Source organism: Delphinapterus leucas, chromosome 20, assembly GCF_059928025.1.
Source record: "Delphinapterus leucas isolate spDelLeu-1000000601 "Yukka" chromosome 20, BTC_Dleu_Yukka2, whole genome shotgun sequence".
NCBI lineage: Eukaryota > Metazoa > Chordata > Mammalia > Artiodactyla > Monodontidae > Delphinapterus > Delphinapterus leucas.
Window position 1 is genome coordinate 8636081 of NC_143148.1, and position 18808 is coordinate 8654888.

The 18808-nt window shown below is 47.0% G+C and overlaps 1 protein-coding gene across 2 annotated transcripts in view; it reads left to right on the plus strand.

The window, feature by feature from the left end:
- ZNF541 (zinc finger protein 541) overlaps positions 1-18808 on the plus strand; it is a 40498-nt gene that overhangs the window by 17779 nt on the left and 3911 nt on the right. For both annotated transcript variants that reach the window (XM_089902648.1, XM_089902649.1), the window contains 11 exons: positions 818-2690; positions 4456-4514; positions 4721-4880; positions 5038-5205; positions 6086-6410; positions 12007-12070; positions 12686-12828; positions 13232-13335; positions 14570-14645; positions 15200-15288; positions 18549-18689. In XM_089902648.1, the coding sequence (XP_089758774.1) occupies positions 818-2690; positions 4456-4514; positions 4721-4880; positions 5038-5205; positions 6086-6410; positions 12007-12070; positions 12686-12828; positions 13232-13335; positions 14570-14645; positions 15200-15288; positions 18549-18689 (3202 nt within the window). The remainder of the gene's footprint in view (positions 1-817; positions 2691-4455; positions 4515-4720; positions 4881-5037; positions 5206-6085; positions 6411-12006; positions 12071-12685; positions 12829-13231; positions 13336-14569; positions 14646-15199; positions 15289-18548; positions 18690-18808) is intronic.

Genomic DNA, 18808 nt, shown 5'->3' on the forward strand with positions numbered 1-18808 from the left:
ACAGTCCACATTTGGGAAAGGGTTTTATTATTTATTGGGCCACGTTGATTAGAACCATCCGGAGTAGGATTGTTGGGAACCCAGAGGGTGATTTACCCATTTGTTTATATTTATAATATATTAATGTAGATATAAGTATGATGTAAATATAATAACATACTTGCATTCTTTTATATTTGCAGAAATTATAGGCAAATTTGGCTTTTTTTTTTTTTTTTTTTTTTTGCTGTGGGGCTCCCAGGTAGCTGTCTAGAGGAATCCTATGGGAAGGCAAAGACTCCTTTGTTCAAGGAAGGATCATCCCCAAGTTAGCATTTCCTCAAGTGCATTCTCAGAACTCTGGTTCTCTGGTTCTTGGGGATGCTAAAAGGGGCTATTTAAAAAAATGGTTTTGTGGGCAAATAAGTTTGAGAGACATGGAAATTTAAACAGATATCTCTTTATCTACTCTGTGGCTTTTCAGTTTGCTACTATGAACCTACAAGAAGTAAACAGTGTTTTTTCAAAACTTATTTGCCAGCTGAGCCCAAGTCCTCAGGGAGCAACTCTGGGGACTAGTGTTCCTTAGGAACCCACTTTGGGGAACTCTGACTTGGCTCCCACTGATTTTTTTAATCTCAGATTAGGGGTTTGCTTAAGGGTGAGGGAAAGGGCTCCCCCTTCCAGATGGCTTTGACTGTAGCAGGGGTCTTTCCTCATAGGGTCTGAGCACAGTTTCTGAGTTGCGATGCTGCTGCCCCCTGGGGACACGCCTGGGTTCCTGCAGTGGGTGACCCACGCCGAGACACCCGCTAACTTCCTCCTCATGTGATTCCAGGACGGGGCACATGCTCACCCACCAGAAGACCAAGCCCTTTGTGTGCACTGAGCAGGGCTGCAGCAAGAGCTACTGCGACTACCGCTCCCTGCGCCGGCACTACGAGGTCCAGCACGGCCTGTGCATCCTCAAGGAGGCCCCCCCGGAGGAGGAGGCCTGCAGGAACTCACCCCACGCGCACGAGGTGGCCAGCCAGCCCGCACCCGCAAGCCTGTGGTCCCTGGTGCCCCCGGAAGCCCCATCCCCCAGCTCCCTGTTGCCCAACCGAGACCTCCTGCGCTGTATCATGAGCAGCATCGTCCAGCAGAAGATCCCTCCTGCCGGGCCAGCCCCGGGAGGGCCTTCAGACAGCGGCGAAGGGAGGAACACGGCCTGTTCCTGCCTGCCCTCGCCAGGGTCCTCCTTCTGCGGCCCAGCCAGCACCCCGGCGGCCCCAGGAGCCCTGGGCACTGAGGTTCCCGAGGAGCCCCGGCCCCCACAGAAGGAGCCTGCGACGGACGTGTTGACGGCCGCCCACTCGCGGGCAGTGGAGAACAGCGGCCCTGACCCAGCCAAGCCGGAGCTGCCGCTGCTCCAGCCCCCATCATCCCTGGAGGGCTGGCCCGAGGGCGCTCCCCTGCCCACCTGCCTGCCTCTGTTCCGTGGCCAGACTGTCCCCACCAGTTCCCAGCCATTAAGCCACAGTTTCCAGTGGCTCCGAAACCTGTCGGGCTGCCCTAAGAGCAAAGGAAACAGTATGTTTATTGTCCACAAGCCCTCTGCAGTGCTGTCCTGGGAGGGCTCCGAGCCTGGCCCCAGGCTCAGCAGTGACTCCCCTGCGGGGCAGCCCTCACCCAGCCGGGGCACCAGTCCGGAGGACACGCCGCCCTTCCCTCCCACGCTCCTGAAGGCACCGGAGGAAGCCTCGGGTGACCCCAGATATGCCAGCACCAGCGGGGAAGACGACTCCTCGGCTTCCAAGAAGAGCAAGTTTGACTGCAACTCCTTCTCGTGGCAGAACCCTGGTGAGTCTGGCCCCCAGGACGGCCCGAAGTCCAGCAGCCTCCCGTCGGATGCCACGCCGCTCTTGCGGCAGCTGTTCCTGAAGTCTCAGGAGTCTCTGGTGAGCCACGAGCAGATGCAGGTGTTCCAGATGATCACCAAGTCCCAGCGGATCTTCTCCCACACCCAGGTGACCACCGCCTCCTCCCAGCTTCCCACGCCCGACGGCAAGCAAGTTGCCCTGAAGTCACTGCAGGGGCCGTGGCCACAGCAGCCCCCACCTATGGCGCCCACTGTTGACTCTCTCCATGCTGGCCCCGTGAACCCTGAGCCAGAGGGATCCCTAGCCTGCAGGAGAAAATCCACACCCACTTTCCCCACAGAGGCCTCCCCCAGCAGCGTGAGCCAGGATACAAAGGGAAGACCAAAAGTGGCTGCCGCTCCACCTGCCCTCACAGCGTCGTCCCTGGACCCCCCTGGGAACCCAGACATCTCCTCTCTGGCCAAGCAGTTGAGATCCTCGAAAGGGACCTTGGACCTGGGGGACATCTTCTCCCCCGGGGGCCTGCGTCAGACCCAGTTAGGAGGGGAGGAGCCATCCAGAGCCCGCCTCCCAGGGAAGCAGGCCCAGGCTGAGAGTGGCATGGCTTCCGGGGCCACGAAAGGTGAAAAGGGCCCAGCCTGCTCCCGGGGCGGAGGCTACAGGCTCTCCTCTGGCAACTCCAGGGCCCAGCGCTTTTCAGGCTTCCGGAAGGAGAAGGTGAAAATGGATATGCGCTGTGCGGCTTCTCCAAGCCAGGTAGCCATGGCTTCCTTCTCGTCGTCGGCCGGGCCTCCAGCGGATCCCCCCTGGGACTCCAAGTCCAAGCTGACGATATTCAACAGGATCCAGGTACCAGGGCCCTCTCACGGGACCTGACCATGCAGGAGGCAGAGTCTCGTCCTTACCTGTTTCCGCGTTTCTAACTTGTCCAGGCACTGTATTTGACCTCAGCAAATCCTCAGATGCAGTTTGTTTACAGAGGGGGGAATGAAGGTCCAGAGAAGTGATGGTTCCTCCCATCACCCTCCGCCCTGCAACACACACACACAAAACAGAACAGGGCTTTAGAGTTGTCAGAGACACTTTGTGTCATGTTTCTTCACTAAACTTTTTCTATTTGCTTTCTTTCTGCCTTTCGCTTCCTTTTGGATTTGCCTCCTTCACTTCTTCTGAGAATGTAAAGGCAGAGCTCCTTTGCCCTTGATATTCATACGTGAAATGCTGTGTCTTTTCTGGTTGTGAATCACAGGTCCACAAGTCCGACTTGGCCCCTGCTGCAGGCCTGGCACCAGTCTGCCCTTGTGGAGCAGCTTGGGTCCTCCCACATCGTGCCCACGAGGTCCTGGGCGCAGAGAGCTCGGCCACTTCTCTTCGTGATGTTCCGAGGTCCAGCATCCTTCCTGTCACACCACAGCTACCTCCTCCTCTTTTTTTTTTTTTAACAGCTTTAATATTCACGTACCATCTAATTCACCATTTTGAAGTGTACCATCCAGTGGTTTTTAGTATGTTTACAAGGCCATGCACCCATCGCCACTCTTTGCCAAAACCCTTTCATCACCGCAAAAAGAAACCCCACACCCTTGGTTGTCACCCGCAATCTCTCCATCCCTCCCAGCCCCTGGCAAGCATGAATCTACCTTCTGTCTCCATGGATTTGCCTATTCTGGACCCTTCACGTGATTGGAATCATAACGCTACATGGCCTTTTGTGTCTTTTGCTTCTTTCACTTAACAGGATGTTCTCAACGTTCATCTGTGTTGAAGCATGGATCAGAACTTCATTCCTTTTTATTGCTAAGTAATTTGTCCATTGTATGGATACACCATATTTTATTTATCCGTTCATCAGCTGATAGATATTTGGGTTGTTTTCACTTCTTGTCCATTGTGATAACGCTGCTATGAACATTTGTGTACAGATTATTGTTTAGACGTATGTTTTCATTTCTCTTGGGAAATACCTAGGAGGGGAATTGCTGGGCTATAGGGTAATTCTATTTGAGGAAGTGCCAGACTTTTCCAAAAAGCTGTGCTGTTTTATATTCCTACCCAGAGTGTATGAGGCCTCCAGTTTCTCTGCATCCTCACCAACACTTGTTACTGTCCAGTTGGTTCTTTTTATGACAGCCACCTTAGTGGGTGGGAAATGATAATCTTATTATGGTTTAATTTGCATTTCCCCGATGGCTAATACTCCTGAGCATCTTTTAATTTGTTTATTGGCCATTTGTATATCCTCTTTGGATAAGTGTCTATTCAGAGTCTTTGCCCATTTTTAAATTGGGTTGTGTTTTTATTATTGAGCTGTGAGAGTTCATTACGTATTATAGATACATAAATATACATAATCCCTTATCAGATACATGATTTGCAACTTTTTTCTCTTATTCTGTCTTTTCACTTCTTGATGATGTCCTTTGAAGCACAGAAGTTGTAAGTTTTGATGAAGTCCAATACGTTCTGTCTTTTGTTTGGTTTTGGAGTCATCCAAGAAACCACTGCCTACTCCAGGGTCACCAAGAATTACACCTGTGTTTTCTTCCAAGTCTTATAGTTTTCACTCTTGCATCTCATTTCTGATATGTTGGCTCAGATGTATTTTCGTCTTCAGGGTGGAAATATCTACCGGCTCCCCGACCCGATGAAGGAGGAGAACATGGCAGGTGGCTGGTAAGTTCAGAAGCCCCTCGGGAGTCCTCTGGTGGCTTTGATGTGCTGGCTCTGGGGGAGCGAGCTCTGGATGCTTCACTCCTGAATGGGCGAGCACCAGGCCACGGAGAATCGGGGGCATCATCTCCATTTCTTAGGGTTCGTCCAGAGCTGTCAGAGGATCAGTGTTTGGGGACGGAGTCCCATTCTCCCTTTTTTCCCCACAGTAACCAGCACAATGGCGGTCCCACAGACTGGGCAGAGCCAAGGAGCACTTACGTCTGCAAGAATTGCAGCCAGATGTTTTATACAGAGAAAGGGCTGAGCAGCCACATGTGTTTTCACAGCGACCAGTGGCCGTCACCTCGAGGGAAGCAGGAGCCGCAGGTGAAGGGGCGCGAAGCTGCCATTCATCTCAGGATGGAGCCGTCCTCCTGCGGGGAGCCTGGCTGGGGGCCAGGAGTCAGGGCTGTGCTGCTCTGGAGGGGCCCCTTGCTCCCTACCTATTGTGTCTCTTAAAGGGCTGGCTCTTCTCTGTGTGTAGGTGTGTGGCATGGAGTTTTGCAAGCCACCAAGACAGGTGCTGAGGCCGGAGGGGGACAGGCAGAGTCCCCCGGGAGCCAGGAAGTCCTTGGACAACATGACCGCAGCCCCTTTGGTGGTCCCTGTGTCGGTGCCTGTGGCTCCAGCGAACCATCCCCTGGGGAGCAAGGTGGGTGCACTTCCTTCCAGCTGCTTTCCACCTGCCAGTGGGAGCTGTGAGAAAAGCCCCCAAATCCTGACTCCAGAAGAGCTTGGTTTGCGTGTTCATTCATCCATTCAACCTCCAGTGAACTTCCTTTGTGTCTGGCCCTGTGCTGGGCAGGGCTGGGGACACTGCAGCGACCACAACAGGCCTGCCCCCGTCTCCTGGGGCTCCCAGCCCAGCGGAGTAGAGAGACCCATCCCCGGACACTGACGACCCAGAACGGGCCGGGCTGGGAGAGGGAGCTTTGGGAGCCCCGGGGGCACCAGAGACCCTGCCTGAGGAAGCGGGTGTTGCAGCTGAGAGCTGGAGGATGAGGAGGGGTAAGATGGGGAGATTGCGTGGAGGTAAGAGAGAGTGTAGCAAGCTCAAGCCATCGTCTCTTCAGCCTGTGCTGGAAGACCCCACCTGGAGAAGTTCATGCTGGACTCAGGGACGGGGTGCATGGAGCCCACTGTTTGTCTCGCAGGAGCTGCTGTCATTTTGAGGAGAACAGGTTTTCCTTTTGTCATGCTGTTGCATCCGTCTGGCCCCCACACTTTAAGTGCCAGTCACTTTAACAACGGACATGAGTTTCCAAAATGGTCTGAGTGAGGGCCTCTCCTTGGGGGGTGTGGGTGCCTGAGAAGGCTCCAGCGTCCGATGTCGCCCGGCTTAGGGTCTGGAGTCTGGCTCAGGCGTGGTGGCCCTGCCTGGCTTCCTGCGCTGAGGACTCTGGGCACGGCCATGCTGGGTGTGCGTCTGGCTGGTCAGTACCCTTTCCCACTCTCAGGCCATCTTGAGGACTGAGCTCTGGGGCCGGTGGCCTCAGGTGAACCCTGTGGTTCTGAAGTCTCTTCTTCTCCAGGGACAGGAGAAGGACGGGGAAGAGAGAGACAGCAAGGAGAGCAGGCAACACAGGAAGCGGAAGAAGCTCCCCCAGCCCAAGGCACTGCTCATCCCTCCTCCGCCCTCCACATCTGGGGAGCCGGGCCCGGGAGGATGCCACCAGAGCTGCCTGCGCTCGCCCGTGTTCCTGGTGGACCGCCTCCTGAAGGGACTGTCCCAGTGCCCTCCCTACACGCCGCCCCCAATGCTCAGCCCCATCCGGGAGGGCTCTGGGCTGTATTTCAACACTCTCTGTTCCACATCTGCTCAGGCCCGTCCCGACAGGCTCATCAGCGCCATGCTTGGTGAGTGAGGTTGATCGCCCCACGACGGGCCTGCGGGGGGCCAGACCCCCGCCCCCTGTAGAATTTGGTCCAGCCATTCTTTCTGGCCTACGCCTGGGTCTGGTCTGGGGGTCCCGTTGCTGTTCGGAACCATCCCAGGACCATCTGGGACCAGCAGCCTTCTAGGTGCTTATAATTTTGTAGCCAGAAAGAAAATAGACGCCATTTAGCCTAACCACCCTTCTGCCTGCCCTTTCGAGTAATTTTTTAAACAGCTTTATTGAGATATAATTCACACGCCATATGAATCACCCGTTTAAAGTGTACAGTGTTTTTTTTTAGTGTATTCTTAGGATTGTACACCCATCCCACAGTCTAATTCTAGAGCATTTTCATCACCCCAGAAGATTATATCCACGAACGGTTACACACAGGCCCTGTAGCCCCCAGCTGCTCAGCCCTGGGCAACCACCAGTCTACCAACCTACTTTTTCTATGGGTCTCCCTATTCTGGACATTTCATATAATTGGAATCATACAATATGTGATATTCTGTGTCTAGTTTGTTCACTTAGAATAATGTTTTCATGGTTCATCCATGCTGTAGTATGCATCAGTGCTTCATTTCTTTTCATGGATGAATGATATTCCATTCTCTGGACAGACGACATTTTATTTATCCATTCATCAGTTGACGAGCATTTGAGTTGTTTTCGTCCCTTGGCTATTGCAAATAGTGCTGTCAAGAACATTTATGTATAAGTTTTTGTTGGACATAAGTCCTCATTTCTCTTGGGTATATACCTCAGAGTGGAATTGCTGGGTCAAAGGGTAACTATGTTTAACCGTTTAAGGAACTGCCAGACTGTTTTCCAAAATGGCCGGGTCATTTTAAATTTCCACCAGCGTTGTATTTAAGTTCCAGTTTCTCCACATCCTTGCTAACACTTCTTATCTGTCTTTTTTATTATAACCATCCTAGTGGGTGTAAAGTGGTAGCTCATTGTGGGGTTTTATTTTGTTTGTTTGTTTGTTTGTTTTGCGGTACGCGGGCCTCTCACTGTTGTGGCCTCTCCCGTTGCGGAGCACAGGCTCCGGACGCGCAGGCTCAGCGGCCATGGCTCACGGGCGCAGCCGCTCCGCGGCATGTGGGATCTTCCCGGACCGGGGCACGAACCCGCGTCCCCTACATCGGCAGGTGGACTCTCAACCACTGCACCACCAGGGAAGCCCTGTCTTGGTACCTTTATGGAAAATCAGTTGACCATAAATGATTTGAGATTTTTCTTCTTTTTTAATACAGACATTTTACAGCTATAGATTTCCTTCTGAACATTGCTTTAGCTACATTTTGTAAGTTTTAGTATGTTGTGTTTTTATATTCATTCAGCTAAAGTCTTTTCTAATTTATCATTCCACTTCTTGTTTAATACACTGATTATTAAGGAATGTATTGCTTAATTTTCACATATTTATGAATTTTCCAAATTGCTGCCTTTTATTGATTTGTAATCTAATTCTCTTGTGGTCAGAGAACATACTTTGTTTCTTTTTAAATTTAATTTATTCAATTTATTTTTATTTTTTTGGCTGTGCTGTGCGGTTTGCAGGATTTCCGTTCCCCCACCAGGGATCAAACCCATGCCCCCTGCAGTGGAAGCGTGGAGTCCTAACGACTGGACCGCCAGGGAATTCCCTTAAATTTATTTTAAAATTTAAAATTTATTGAGGCATGTTATATGGGCTAGAATACGGTCTGTCTTGAAGAATGTTCCATGTGAATTTGAGAAGAATGTATTCTACTGATGTTTGGTGGAATGCTGTATTTTGTCTGTTTTGTCTAGTTAGTTTCAATTTCCTTGTTCATCTTCTGCCTAGTTGCCCTATCCACTGTTGAAAGTATTGAAATCTCCAACTATTATTTTTTAATGGTTTATTTCATCCTTCAGTTCTGTCGTTTGTTGCTTCGTGTATTTTGGGGCTCTGTTTTTAGGTGTGTATATGTTTGTAATTGTCACATCTTCCTCATGGCTTGACCTTTTATTATTATGATGTGATTGTGATATCATTTGACATTAATAGAATAATTTTATCATTATCTCTAGTAATATTTTTTGTTTTAAAGTCTAATGTGCCTGACATTAGTATAGCCATTCCATTCTCTTTTATGGTGGTTGTTTGCTTGGTATACATTTTTCTCTTCTTTTACTTTCAGCCTATTTGTGTCTTTGAAAATAAAGCATGTTACCTATAGACACCATTAGTTGGATCATGTGTTTTTTTTATCCAGTCTTACAAACTCTGCGTTTTGATTGGTTTGTATAATCCATTCTTGTTTAATGTTATATTGATATGGTTGGATTTACATCTGCCATTTTGCTTTTTATTTTCTATATGTTACATGTCTTTTTCTCCCTCTGTTCCTCCTTTCCTGCTTTCTTTTGTATTAAGTGAGTATTTTCTAGTGTAACATTTTAATTCCTTAATTTTTCACTTTTTCTTAGTCATTTCTTAGTGGTTGCTCTAGGACTTAAAATATATGTCTTATCAGAATCTGTTAGGATGTGTAATAACTCATTAACAATGAAATATAGAAACACTGCTCCTATCTAGCTCTATTCCTTCTAACTCTTTTGCTATTATATGTGAGAGACCCAGTAATACCTTACTGGTCATGTTTACTACTTTATATAATTTTATTTCGTGTAAAAACCTGAGAGAATAAAGGAAAGCAAGCATGATTTATAGAGGTTGTTATATTAACCTTCTTATTTACCATTTCTGATCTCTTCATTTATTCTTGTGGAGTTACTGTCTGAGGTGATATTCCTTTACTCCATTGCAGCTGTGCTCCTTGTGCAGTTACTGTCACATATATTATATTTCTATATGTTACAGGCCCACAATACATATTGTTTTATGCAGTTGTTTTTTAAGGCACTTAAGAAAAGAAATATGCAATCATACTGATTTTTATAGTTACCCAGATTTACTAGTGCTTCGCTTTTTTTTTTTTTGGTTTGAATTCAAGTTACCATCTGATGTCATTTGCTTTCAATCTGAAGAACTTTCTTTAGTATTTATTTTTATTAGGGATATATAATTCACATACCATACAATTCATCCCTTTAAAGTATATAATTTAATGGTTTTTAGTATATTCACAGAGCTGTGCAATCATCACTACCATCAGTTTTCAGAAATTTTCATCATCCCCCAAAGAAGCCCTGTACTTATTAGCAGTCCCTCCTTTCCACCCTCCCCACCCCCAGCCGTGGGTAACGACTAATCTACTTTGTCTCTATCGATTTGGCTATTTTGCATATTTCATATGAGTGGAATCGTACAGTATGTGGTCCTTTATGAATGCCTCCTTTTAGTTAGCATGATGTTTTTAGGTTTCATCCATGTTGCAGTATGTATCAGTACTTTGTTCCTTTTTGCGGCTGAATAATATTTCACCTTTAATATTTCTTGTAAGACAGGTCTGCCAGCAACAGATATTCTCAGTTTTTATTTATCTGGGACTGTCTTTATTTTACCTTCATTTTTGAAAGATAATTTGCTGAATATAAGATACTTGGTTGACCCTTTTTTACTTTCAGTAATTTGAATATATTATCCCATTGCCTTGTGACCTACATCGTTTCTGTTAAGAAGTTAGCTGTTAATCTTACTGTAGTGCCCTTGTATGTAACAAATTGTTTTTCCCTTTTTGCTTTCAAGATCTTTTCTTTATTTTTGCTTTCAACATTTTGCCTATGTTATGTCTGGATGTAGAGCTCTTTGTGTTTAATCTTTCTTGGAGTTTATCGAGTTTGCTGGATATACATACTGTTTTTCATCAAATTTGGGAAACTTTCAGCCATTAATACTTTAAATATTCTGTCCCTTTCTCCCCTCTTTCTGGTACTCCCACTACATATATATTGTTGCATTTAATGACATCTCACATTTCTCTGAGGCTCTCTTCACTTTCCTACATTTTTTTCTCTCTGTTCTTCAGATTTCATAGTCTCCATTGTTCTAGCTTCAGGTTTGCTGATCGTTTCTTCTGCCAGCTCAGATCTACTGTTGAGCCTTATTTTGGTTATTGTACTTTTTTAATCCCAGAATTATTTCCATTTGGTTCTTTTTTTTTTTTTTTTTTTGGCTGCATCGCACAGCATGCAGGATCTTAGTTCCTCGACTAGGGATCGAACCCGTGCCCCCTGCAGTGGAAGCGTGGAGTCTTAACCACTGGACCGCCAGGGAAGTCCACATTTGTTTCTTTTTAAAAAATAATTTCCATCTCTTAATGGCATTTTCTCTTTGATGAGAAATTTTTATTTTATCTTACTTTAATTCTTTAAGCATGGGAGCCGGGGGAAGAAGCAGCCCCCATCTCCTTGGCTGCACCTACCTGGGTAGAGCTTCCATTACAAAGAGCTGGGGGCTAGGTGGGTAAGGGAGTGGGCCATGGCTCCAGTGACACAGACTCTCACTGATCTTACCAAGGTTTAGTAGATTTTCCTGAATGAGTATTTCTTAAAATGCTGTATGCCTTTAGGACAATTGCAGAGACTTTAGCTTACTGTTCTTTTTTTTTTTTTTTAATGATTTTTATCAGTAAATTTGTTGTCTTGCCGAGTTCCTTACTCTACTTTTTTGGAAATCTTATCCCCCTTCCATGCAATCGTTTTGTTTTATTTTATCGTGATGTGAACAGTTAACCTGTGATGTGCCCTTTTAACAGATATTTAAGTGTGCAATACAGTATTGTTGACTATAGGTACAATGTTATACAGCAGATTTCTAGAGCTTGCTTAATTGAAACTTTATGCCCATTGATGAGTAACCTCCCATTTCCCACTCCCCCAACCCCTGGTTACCCCTATTCCACTCTTTGATTATATCGATGTGAATTCAACTACTTTAGATACGTTATATAAGTGGAGTCACGCAGTATTTCTCTTTCTGTGACTGGCTTGTTTCCCTTAGTATAATGTCCTCAGTGGTCATCCATGTTGTTGCATATTGCAGAATGTCCTTTTTTTAAGGCTAATTGGTATTTCATTGTATGTTTATATCACATTTCCTTTACGTGCTCATCTGTCAATGGACATTTAGGTTGTCTCCACATCTTGGCTATTGTGAATAGTGCTGGAGTGAACATGGGAGTGCAGATATCCTTCTGAGGTCTTGACTGTGGTTCTCTTGGATGAATACCCAGAAGTGGGTTTGCTGCAGGATATGCTGGTTCTACTTTTAACTTTTGAGGAAACTCCATACCATGCAATCTTTTTTTTTTCCTAATTTTTAATTTTATATTGGAGTATAGTTGATTTACAATGTTGTGTTAGTTTCAGGTATACAGCAAAGTGATTTCGTTATACATAGTCACACATCTATTCTTTTTTAGATTCTTTTCCCATATAGGTTCTTACAGAGCATTGAGTAGAGTTCCCTGTGCTATACAGTAGGTCCTTGTTGACGATCTATTCTATATACAGTAGTATGTGTATACCATGCAATCTTGAAGAGCCTGCTTTTAGCTGCTCTGGAAAGGCAGGCAGAAAGGGCCTCGCGGGGCAGTTCTAGCCAGTCCTCTTGAGGCTCTTCTTTGGGTGTTTTCCAGATCACGTGGACAGCTCTTTTGGCATCTGTGTGGTGAAGGACAACACCAAGATCAGCACTGAACCGTGAGTTGGAACAGACTTAGAACCTGAGGGTCCTTCCAAAGTGGGGATGCTTTTACCCTCCTTGCATTCCAGTGTCGGTTTTTCCCAAGGGAGCCTTCATCACGGGAAAGTCAGGTCTACATCCAGAGCCTCTCTAGGAGAGAAGTGGTGGATTTTTCCAGGTGTTTCTCCAGTATTCCTTCTGTCCAGACATACCATAGGTGGATCTCTGTGGACAGAATGCCCAGCACCCTGGGGTTCTAGGTAGCATTGGTGATGTCACAATGAGATACTCTTTTATAGCCATGGACTGTGGCTAGATGGATGTTACCTTGGATGTAGAAGCATACCAGGTATCAGCACATACCTCCTCTGTCCTACCCCAAACGCCTGAGGCCAGAAATCTGGCAATGAAGCGAACTGGAGGAAGGAAGAGAGTATCCCGCAAGAGGTCTGTGGAATACCTGTGCGTGTCTATTGGGGTGATGGGCACTCCCGGTGTCTGAGAGATGGCTGAAGGGTTCCACAGAGCAGGGCTGTGGCCTGAGAGCAGGGCTCACCGCACATCTCTCTTTTATTTCCCATCTTGGTCACACACATATGTCTTGTATGTCCGTGTGTGTGGCCTCATTTCAGACACATCAACATTGGAAGCCGGTTTCAGGCTGAGATCCCAGAGCTCCAGGACAGATCATTGGCTGGAAGTGACGAGCATGTAGCTTCTCTGGTCTGGAAGCCATGGGGAGATGTGATGACCAACCCAGAGACGCAGGATAGAGGTGGCTGAGACTTCGGGGCCAGGTTCCCAAGGGCCCTCCTCCATCTCCAAGGGGTTTCTCCTCCCAGTTCTCACCTTGACCAAGAAGCAGTGACCCCCGGGCGGGGGTGGGGTGGGCAGAGCTGGCCTTCGGTGCAGTACTGCTTTGCTCTGCTGCAGTCCCTTGCGCCACCTCTCCTCTCACCCAGTAGCTGGCCAGGCCATCGAGAGCAGGTGCCAGGAGCAGGGTTTCTGCCCGTCCTCCTTGTCCCTCCTTCCCTCAGCCTGCTTTTAACAGAAAGGTGAGGGAGATGGTGACAGGGCCCCCCGCCCACTCTGTGCTGTCGGGGAGGTTTCCTCTCTGGCACTTGCTGACCCTCTGTGTCTCCTCTCCTTCCCGCTGCCGGGCTGCCTGCTGGAAACAGTGACCGAGCTCTGCAACGTGGCCTGCTCCAGCGTGATGCCGGGCGGGGGCACCAACCTGGAGCTCGCTCTGCACTGCCTGCATGAAGCCCAGGGCAACATCCAGGTGAGGTGTAGGCGAGGGTGGGCTCAGAGGAGCTGTGGGAAGCTCCCTGCTCTCTTAGGGCCAGGGGCTCTAGGCGCAAGACACGTGCCTTCTACTTGGGGCTTTGCAGCTCACGAGAACCAAAGGTTGGCCACCCACCCTTCTCCCTGGTCGCTTTGGGACTGGTGGTGTCCTTGTGAATGTAGGGGAAATGCACACATACGGGCTCAATCAGTTATTTATCTGGGGTGACAGCAGAGCACCAGGGTTCCTCCAGCGTTACCTCATCTCAGCGGCACTGGGGACGGGGTGCCTAGCAGAAGCAACTCAGGGCCTGCATTAATCTGGTTTATTTACTGAACTTTAACTTTTTGATTAAAAATGGTGTGTGAAAACCTCTGATGCAACAGAAATGCCTCTGCCTCCTCCAAGGACCCTCCTCACAATCCTGAAGTTTAGCAAAGAAAGAAGTCCAACTCTGTGTAGTGGGAGAAGAAGTCACATCACCCGAGTTGGAGACCCAAGAGTCAGGGCTCTATGGTGCTTTTTCTCAAGCTGAGATGCAGTGGCTGGCACGTGGTGGGTGCTCAGCAGAGCAATCAGCACATATTTACTGGGTCCTCCTGACACCTGGTGGTGTCATGGTATCACGCTGGGGCCGGCTCAGGGGCCCGTTCTGGGTGTAATGCTCTGCTGCCTCCATCTTGAAATTCTTAATCGTTTTTGAACACAGGGCCCCGTGTTTCCACTTTGCGCTGGGTGCTGCAAGTTGCATAGCTGGTCCTGACCGGGGTTACGCTGTTGAGCAAGACAGATGCCCTCTCTTTGCAGGGCTTACATTTTAGGAGAGTGAACACATGAAATACATTTTTTAAAAGTGATAGATAATGATTAGTGCTATGAGGACCGTAAAATGGGGTAGGGCAGGGGCAGTGCCACTCCAAACGCTGCTCCTTGAAGAAATAAGGAGCTTGTGCCAGAATAAGTCCACACACTGTTTCCTTCAAGTAAATCTTGCTATGAAAAAGGTAACGTCAGCTGCACTCAACAGTACGCTTAGTGCTGTAGGCAATGTGTCCCAAGTGGTTCACGGCTGGTGGCCAGTCCACAGACCGACCACACTTCGAGTCGCCCTGGGGTAGGGGTGGCTTTGGGGAGGGCTGCACATATTTTCTGAATGAATGAAAGAATGAAGGCGGGCCTCTACCTCACCTTCCCTCCCTCAGAGAGTTGCCCGCCACTCCTCTCGTTCCAGGTTGCCCTGGAGACCCTCTTACTGAAAGGACCCCAGAAGCCACCGACTCACCCTCTCGCCAACTATCACTACACAGGTAACTGGAGCGTGGCTGCCCACGTGGTTTTGGCCTGGCTGAGGCCCCTGCGAGCCAGTCAGTTTCCATGGCAAGCTCTGCCTCCAGGAGTTCTCTTGGGGCCTGCACCTGCCCTCCCAGAAGGGCCCATCCTCTCTGGGGGACTCAGTGGGTGCTGTTCTCTAGTTGGATCCAACCTTCCCCTTTCCACTGGTTCCCTCATGAGCTCTGCCTGGCCAGAAGGGGGGTGCCAGGTTGGGGCGGGCTCAGGTTCCGCAGCTGAGCACGCCAGCCCTGGAGTCAGGCAACCTGGGGCCCGCGCCTGCACTTGGCAAGTCTCTTAACCAGCGGAAGCCTCAAGTTGCTGCACCCGTCAAGTGGGGAAGGTCACAGCCCCTACCTGCTACAGTTTTTGTGAGGATTGTGTGCGGTAAAGCAAGTAAGGGGCTTAGCAGAAATCTTGGCATATAATTGGCGCTCGGTGGCCTGAAAAAGGAGGGGAGTCTGCACTTCAGCCGTGGCTGCGGTCCCAGAAGGAGAAACATCCTTCCTCCTCTTGGCTGTTTCTCCAATAGGTTCGGACATCTGGACCTCCACAGAGAAGAGGCTCTTTAAGAAGGCGTTCTGTGCCCACAAGAAGGACTTCTACTTGATACACAAGACGGTAAGGCGAACATGGCAGGCTGGTGTAGACAAGGCTCCCTCACACGGCCGAGGCGCTAAAACTGCAGGGCCTGTCAGGGGCGACACTCTGCTCATGCTGTGAACGGTTGACAACTAAAATGCCATGGCTTTGAACAACCCCCACAGTACAGAAATGAATCCCACGTTCAAAATAAAGCCCTCCAGGCCCCTCCCCACAATCCTACTTCTGATTGATAACCTGACAGGCATTTACTGCCCATATGGATTTTACACACCTGTATGCACTTTCTCAAAAAAGGATGAGATCATATATTTAATATCCTGCTGATTATTTTGCTCTTTTTTTAACTTGATGTACGCAAAATTGCACATAATCAAAGTGTAAGATTTAATGTTTTTGACATATTTATACACTTGTAAGACCATCACCATGATCAAGATAATGAAAATATCTGTCACCCCCAAAAGTTCCCTCCTGCCCCTTTGCAACCCTTCCTTCCTGCCACCCGGGTCCCTAGTCAACTCTTGTCTACTTTCTGTCACTATAAATTTGTTTGCATTTTCTAGAGGTTTATATAAATGCAATAATCATACAGCATGTGATCTTCTTTGTCTGGCTTCTTACACTCAACATAATGATTTTGAGATTCATCCATGTTGTCGTGTGTACCCATAGTTCATCCCTTTATTGCTGAGGAGTATACCATTGTATGGACAGACCACCGTTCATTTAACCATCCACCTGTGGGCGGCTTCCAGTTACTGATGACTACAGATAAAGCTGCTCTGAACATTCACGTACAAGTCTTTGTACGGACATGTACTGGGTTCTTTTTTTTTTTTGCGGGGATGGGGGTGGGATTATAAATACCTAGGAGGGGAATGAGGGTAACTTATAGTAGATGTATGTTTAACTTTTTAAGAAACTGCCAAACTGTTTTCCAAAGTGGCTATACCACTTCCCATTCCCACCAGCAGGTTGTGAAAGGTTCAGTTGCTCCACACCCTCGTCAACACTTGGTATGCTCAGTCTCTTTAATTTTAGCCATTCTAATGAGTGTACAGTAGCATCTGACTCCATTTTTCTAATGACTAATGATGCTGAGCATCTTTGTGTTTTTTTGCTATATGTGCACCTTCTCTGGTGAGCTGTGTGTTCATATCTTTTGCCTATGTTTTTATTGGAGTGACTGTGTTTTTATTGAGTTGTAGGAGTTCTTATTTTGTTCTGAACACCAGTCCTTTATCCAGATATATGCTTTGGAAATATTTTCTCCCAATATGCAATTTGTCAGTCTCCTAACAGTGTCTTTTGAAGAAAAGTTTTTAATTTTGATTAAGCATAACTTATTAGTTTCTCTTTTATAGACTGTGCTTTTCGTGTTGTATCTAAGAAATCTTTGCCTAACCCAAAGTCACAAAGATTTCCCCCTATGTTTTCTTCTGGAGGTTTTATAGTTTTAGGTTTTATTTCCAGATTTATGATCCATTTTAAGTTTATTTTTGTATGGGGTACGAGGTGAGTTCATTTTTTGCATATGGATATTTATTGTTCCAATACCTTTTGTTGGAAAGATCATACTTTCTCCACTCAGTTGCTTTTGTACCTTTGTTAAATATCAGTTGGCCACATATATATGCATCTACTTCTGGGCTCTGTATTCTGTTCCATTGATCTGTTTGTCTTTTATTAAGCTCTTCCCATACTGTCTTTATTACTGTAGCTTTATTCTAAGTCTTGAAAACAGAAAATGTTAGTCCTTCCACTTTGTTATTCTTTTGCAAAGTTATTTTTTGTATTCTAGATCCTTTTTATTTCCCTATGAATTTTAGAAATAACTTGTCAATTTCAAAATTAAAATTCCTGCTAGGAACTTGATTGGTACTGTTTTTGACTCTATAGGTCAACTGGGGAGAGTTGTTATCTTAACAATATTGAGTCTTCTGACTCGTGGACACGGTATATCTCTCTATTTAAATCTTTAATTTTTCAGCAATGTTTTAAAGTTTATAGTGTACAGTTGTTGCATATTTTTTTGTCAGATTTATTCCTAAGTACTTCTGTTTTTTATGATGTTATAAAGAGTTCTTTTTTATTTCAGTTTCCAATGGTTTGTTGCTAGTATGTATAGAAATAAAATTGATTTTTATATTGATCTTGTGTTCTGAAGTGTTGCCAAACTAACTTACTAGTTTGGGTGACTTTTTTGTGGATTCCACTGGATTTTCTACATAGACAGTCATATCGTCTGCAAATAAAGACACTTTTATTTCTTCCTTTCCAACCTGGATGCCTTTACTTTTCTTCTTGCCTTGTTGCACTCTAGAACCACCAGTACAGTATTGAGTAGAAGTGGTAAGAGTGGAAATCCTTGTCTTGTTCATGATATTTGAGGGAAAACCACTCCACCGTTAGCTGTAGGGATTTTGTAGGCATCATTTATCAGGTTGAAGAGAAGTTCCTTCTATTCCTATTTTGCTGAGAGTTTACATCAGCAATGGACATTGGATTGTATCAAATGCTTTTTCTGCACCTATCAAGATGCTCATATGATTTCTCTTTTTTAAGTTTAATATGATGAATTACATTGATTTTAGATTGTTAAACCAACCTCACATTTCTGGGATGAGCTCCTCTTAGTCATGGTATATTGTCCTTTATATATATATAGAGAGAGAGAGTTGGATTCTATTCGCTAAAGTTTTGTTTAAAATTTTTCATCTATGTTCATGAGGGACATTGGTCTGTAGCTTTCTTTCCTTGTAATATCTTTGTCTGGCTTTGGTGTCAGAGAAATGTTGAACTTATGGAATGAGTTGCGAAGTATTCCTTCCTCTTCAGTTTTTTGGAGGGCTCTGCCTAGCTGTCGCATAAGGCTATGAGGTATCCACCACGTAAGGACACTCTGCTTTAATTAGTCCCAGTCGGTAGACATGTGGCTCCACATGATGTCACAGTGAGCGTCCTCGCGTGTACCTTTGTGTGCGTTTTCCTGGAGAGAAGCGCTCCTGGGCCAGCCTTGTTGCTCAGAGCGTGCAGAGCTTAGACGGTGTTGACTCTGGTGGCTTCTCTCTGAACTCCTTCATCCCCGGGAGGACTTTGTGATTCTCTGTCCCCTGTAGCAGAGGAGCATACCAAGCCGTAGGGGAGAGACGTTTCAGGAGGGCTTTCAAAACGTGGCAGCTGGCCCCATGGGGAGGGGATTTAGGGCGTCAAGGCCATACTCACTGCTGCTCCTGAGGCACTGTCCTTAGCCGGCTTCTGTCTTCCTCCACTAGGTCCAGACAAAAACTGTAGCCCAGTGTGTTGAATATTACTACATCTGGAAAAAAATGATGAAGTCTGACTGCGGCCGAGCCCCAGTGCCGGAAAAGAGGGCCAAGAGAGAGCCGGACGAAGCAGACAGGACCGAAGCGAAGGTAGAGGGTCTCGGGGTAGGGCTTCTGGAGTTCATTGCGGATCTGGATGCCCAGTGCCCATCCAAGATGGGCGGGGGTGGGGGGGTTGCACCCCACGACGTTTGTGCTCTGGACACCTG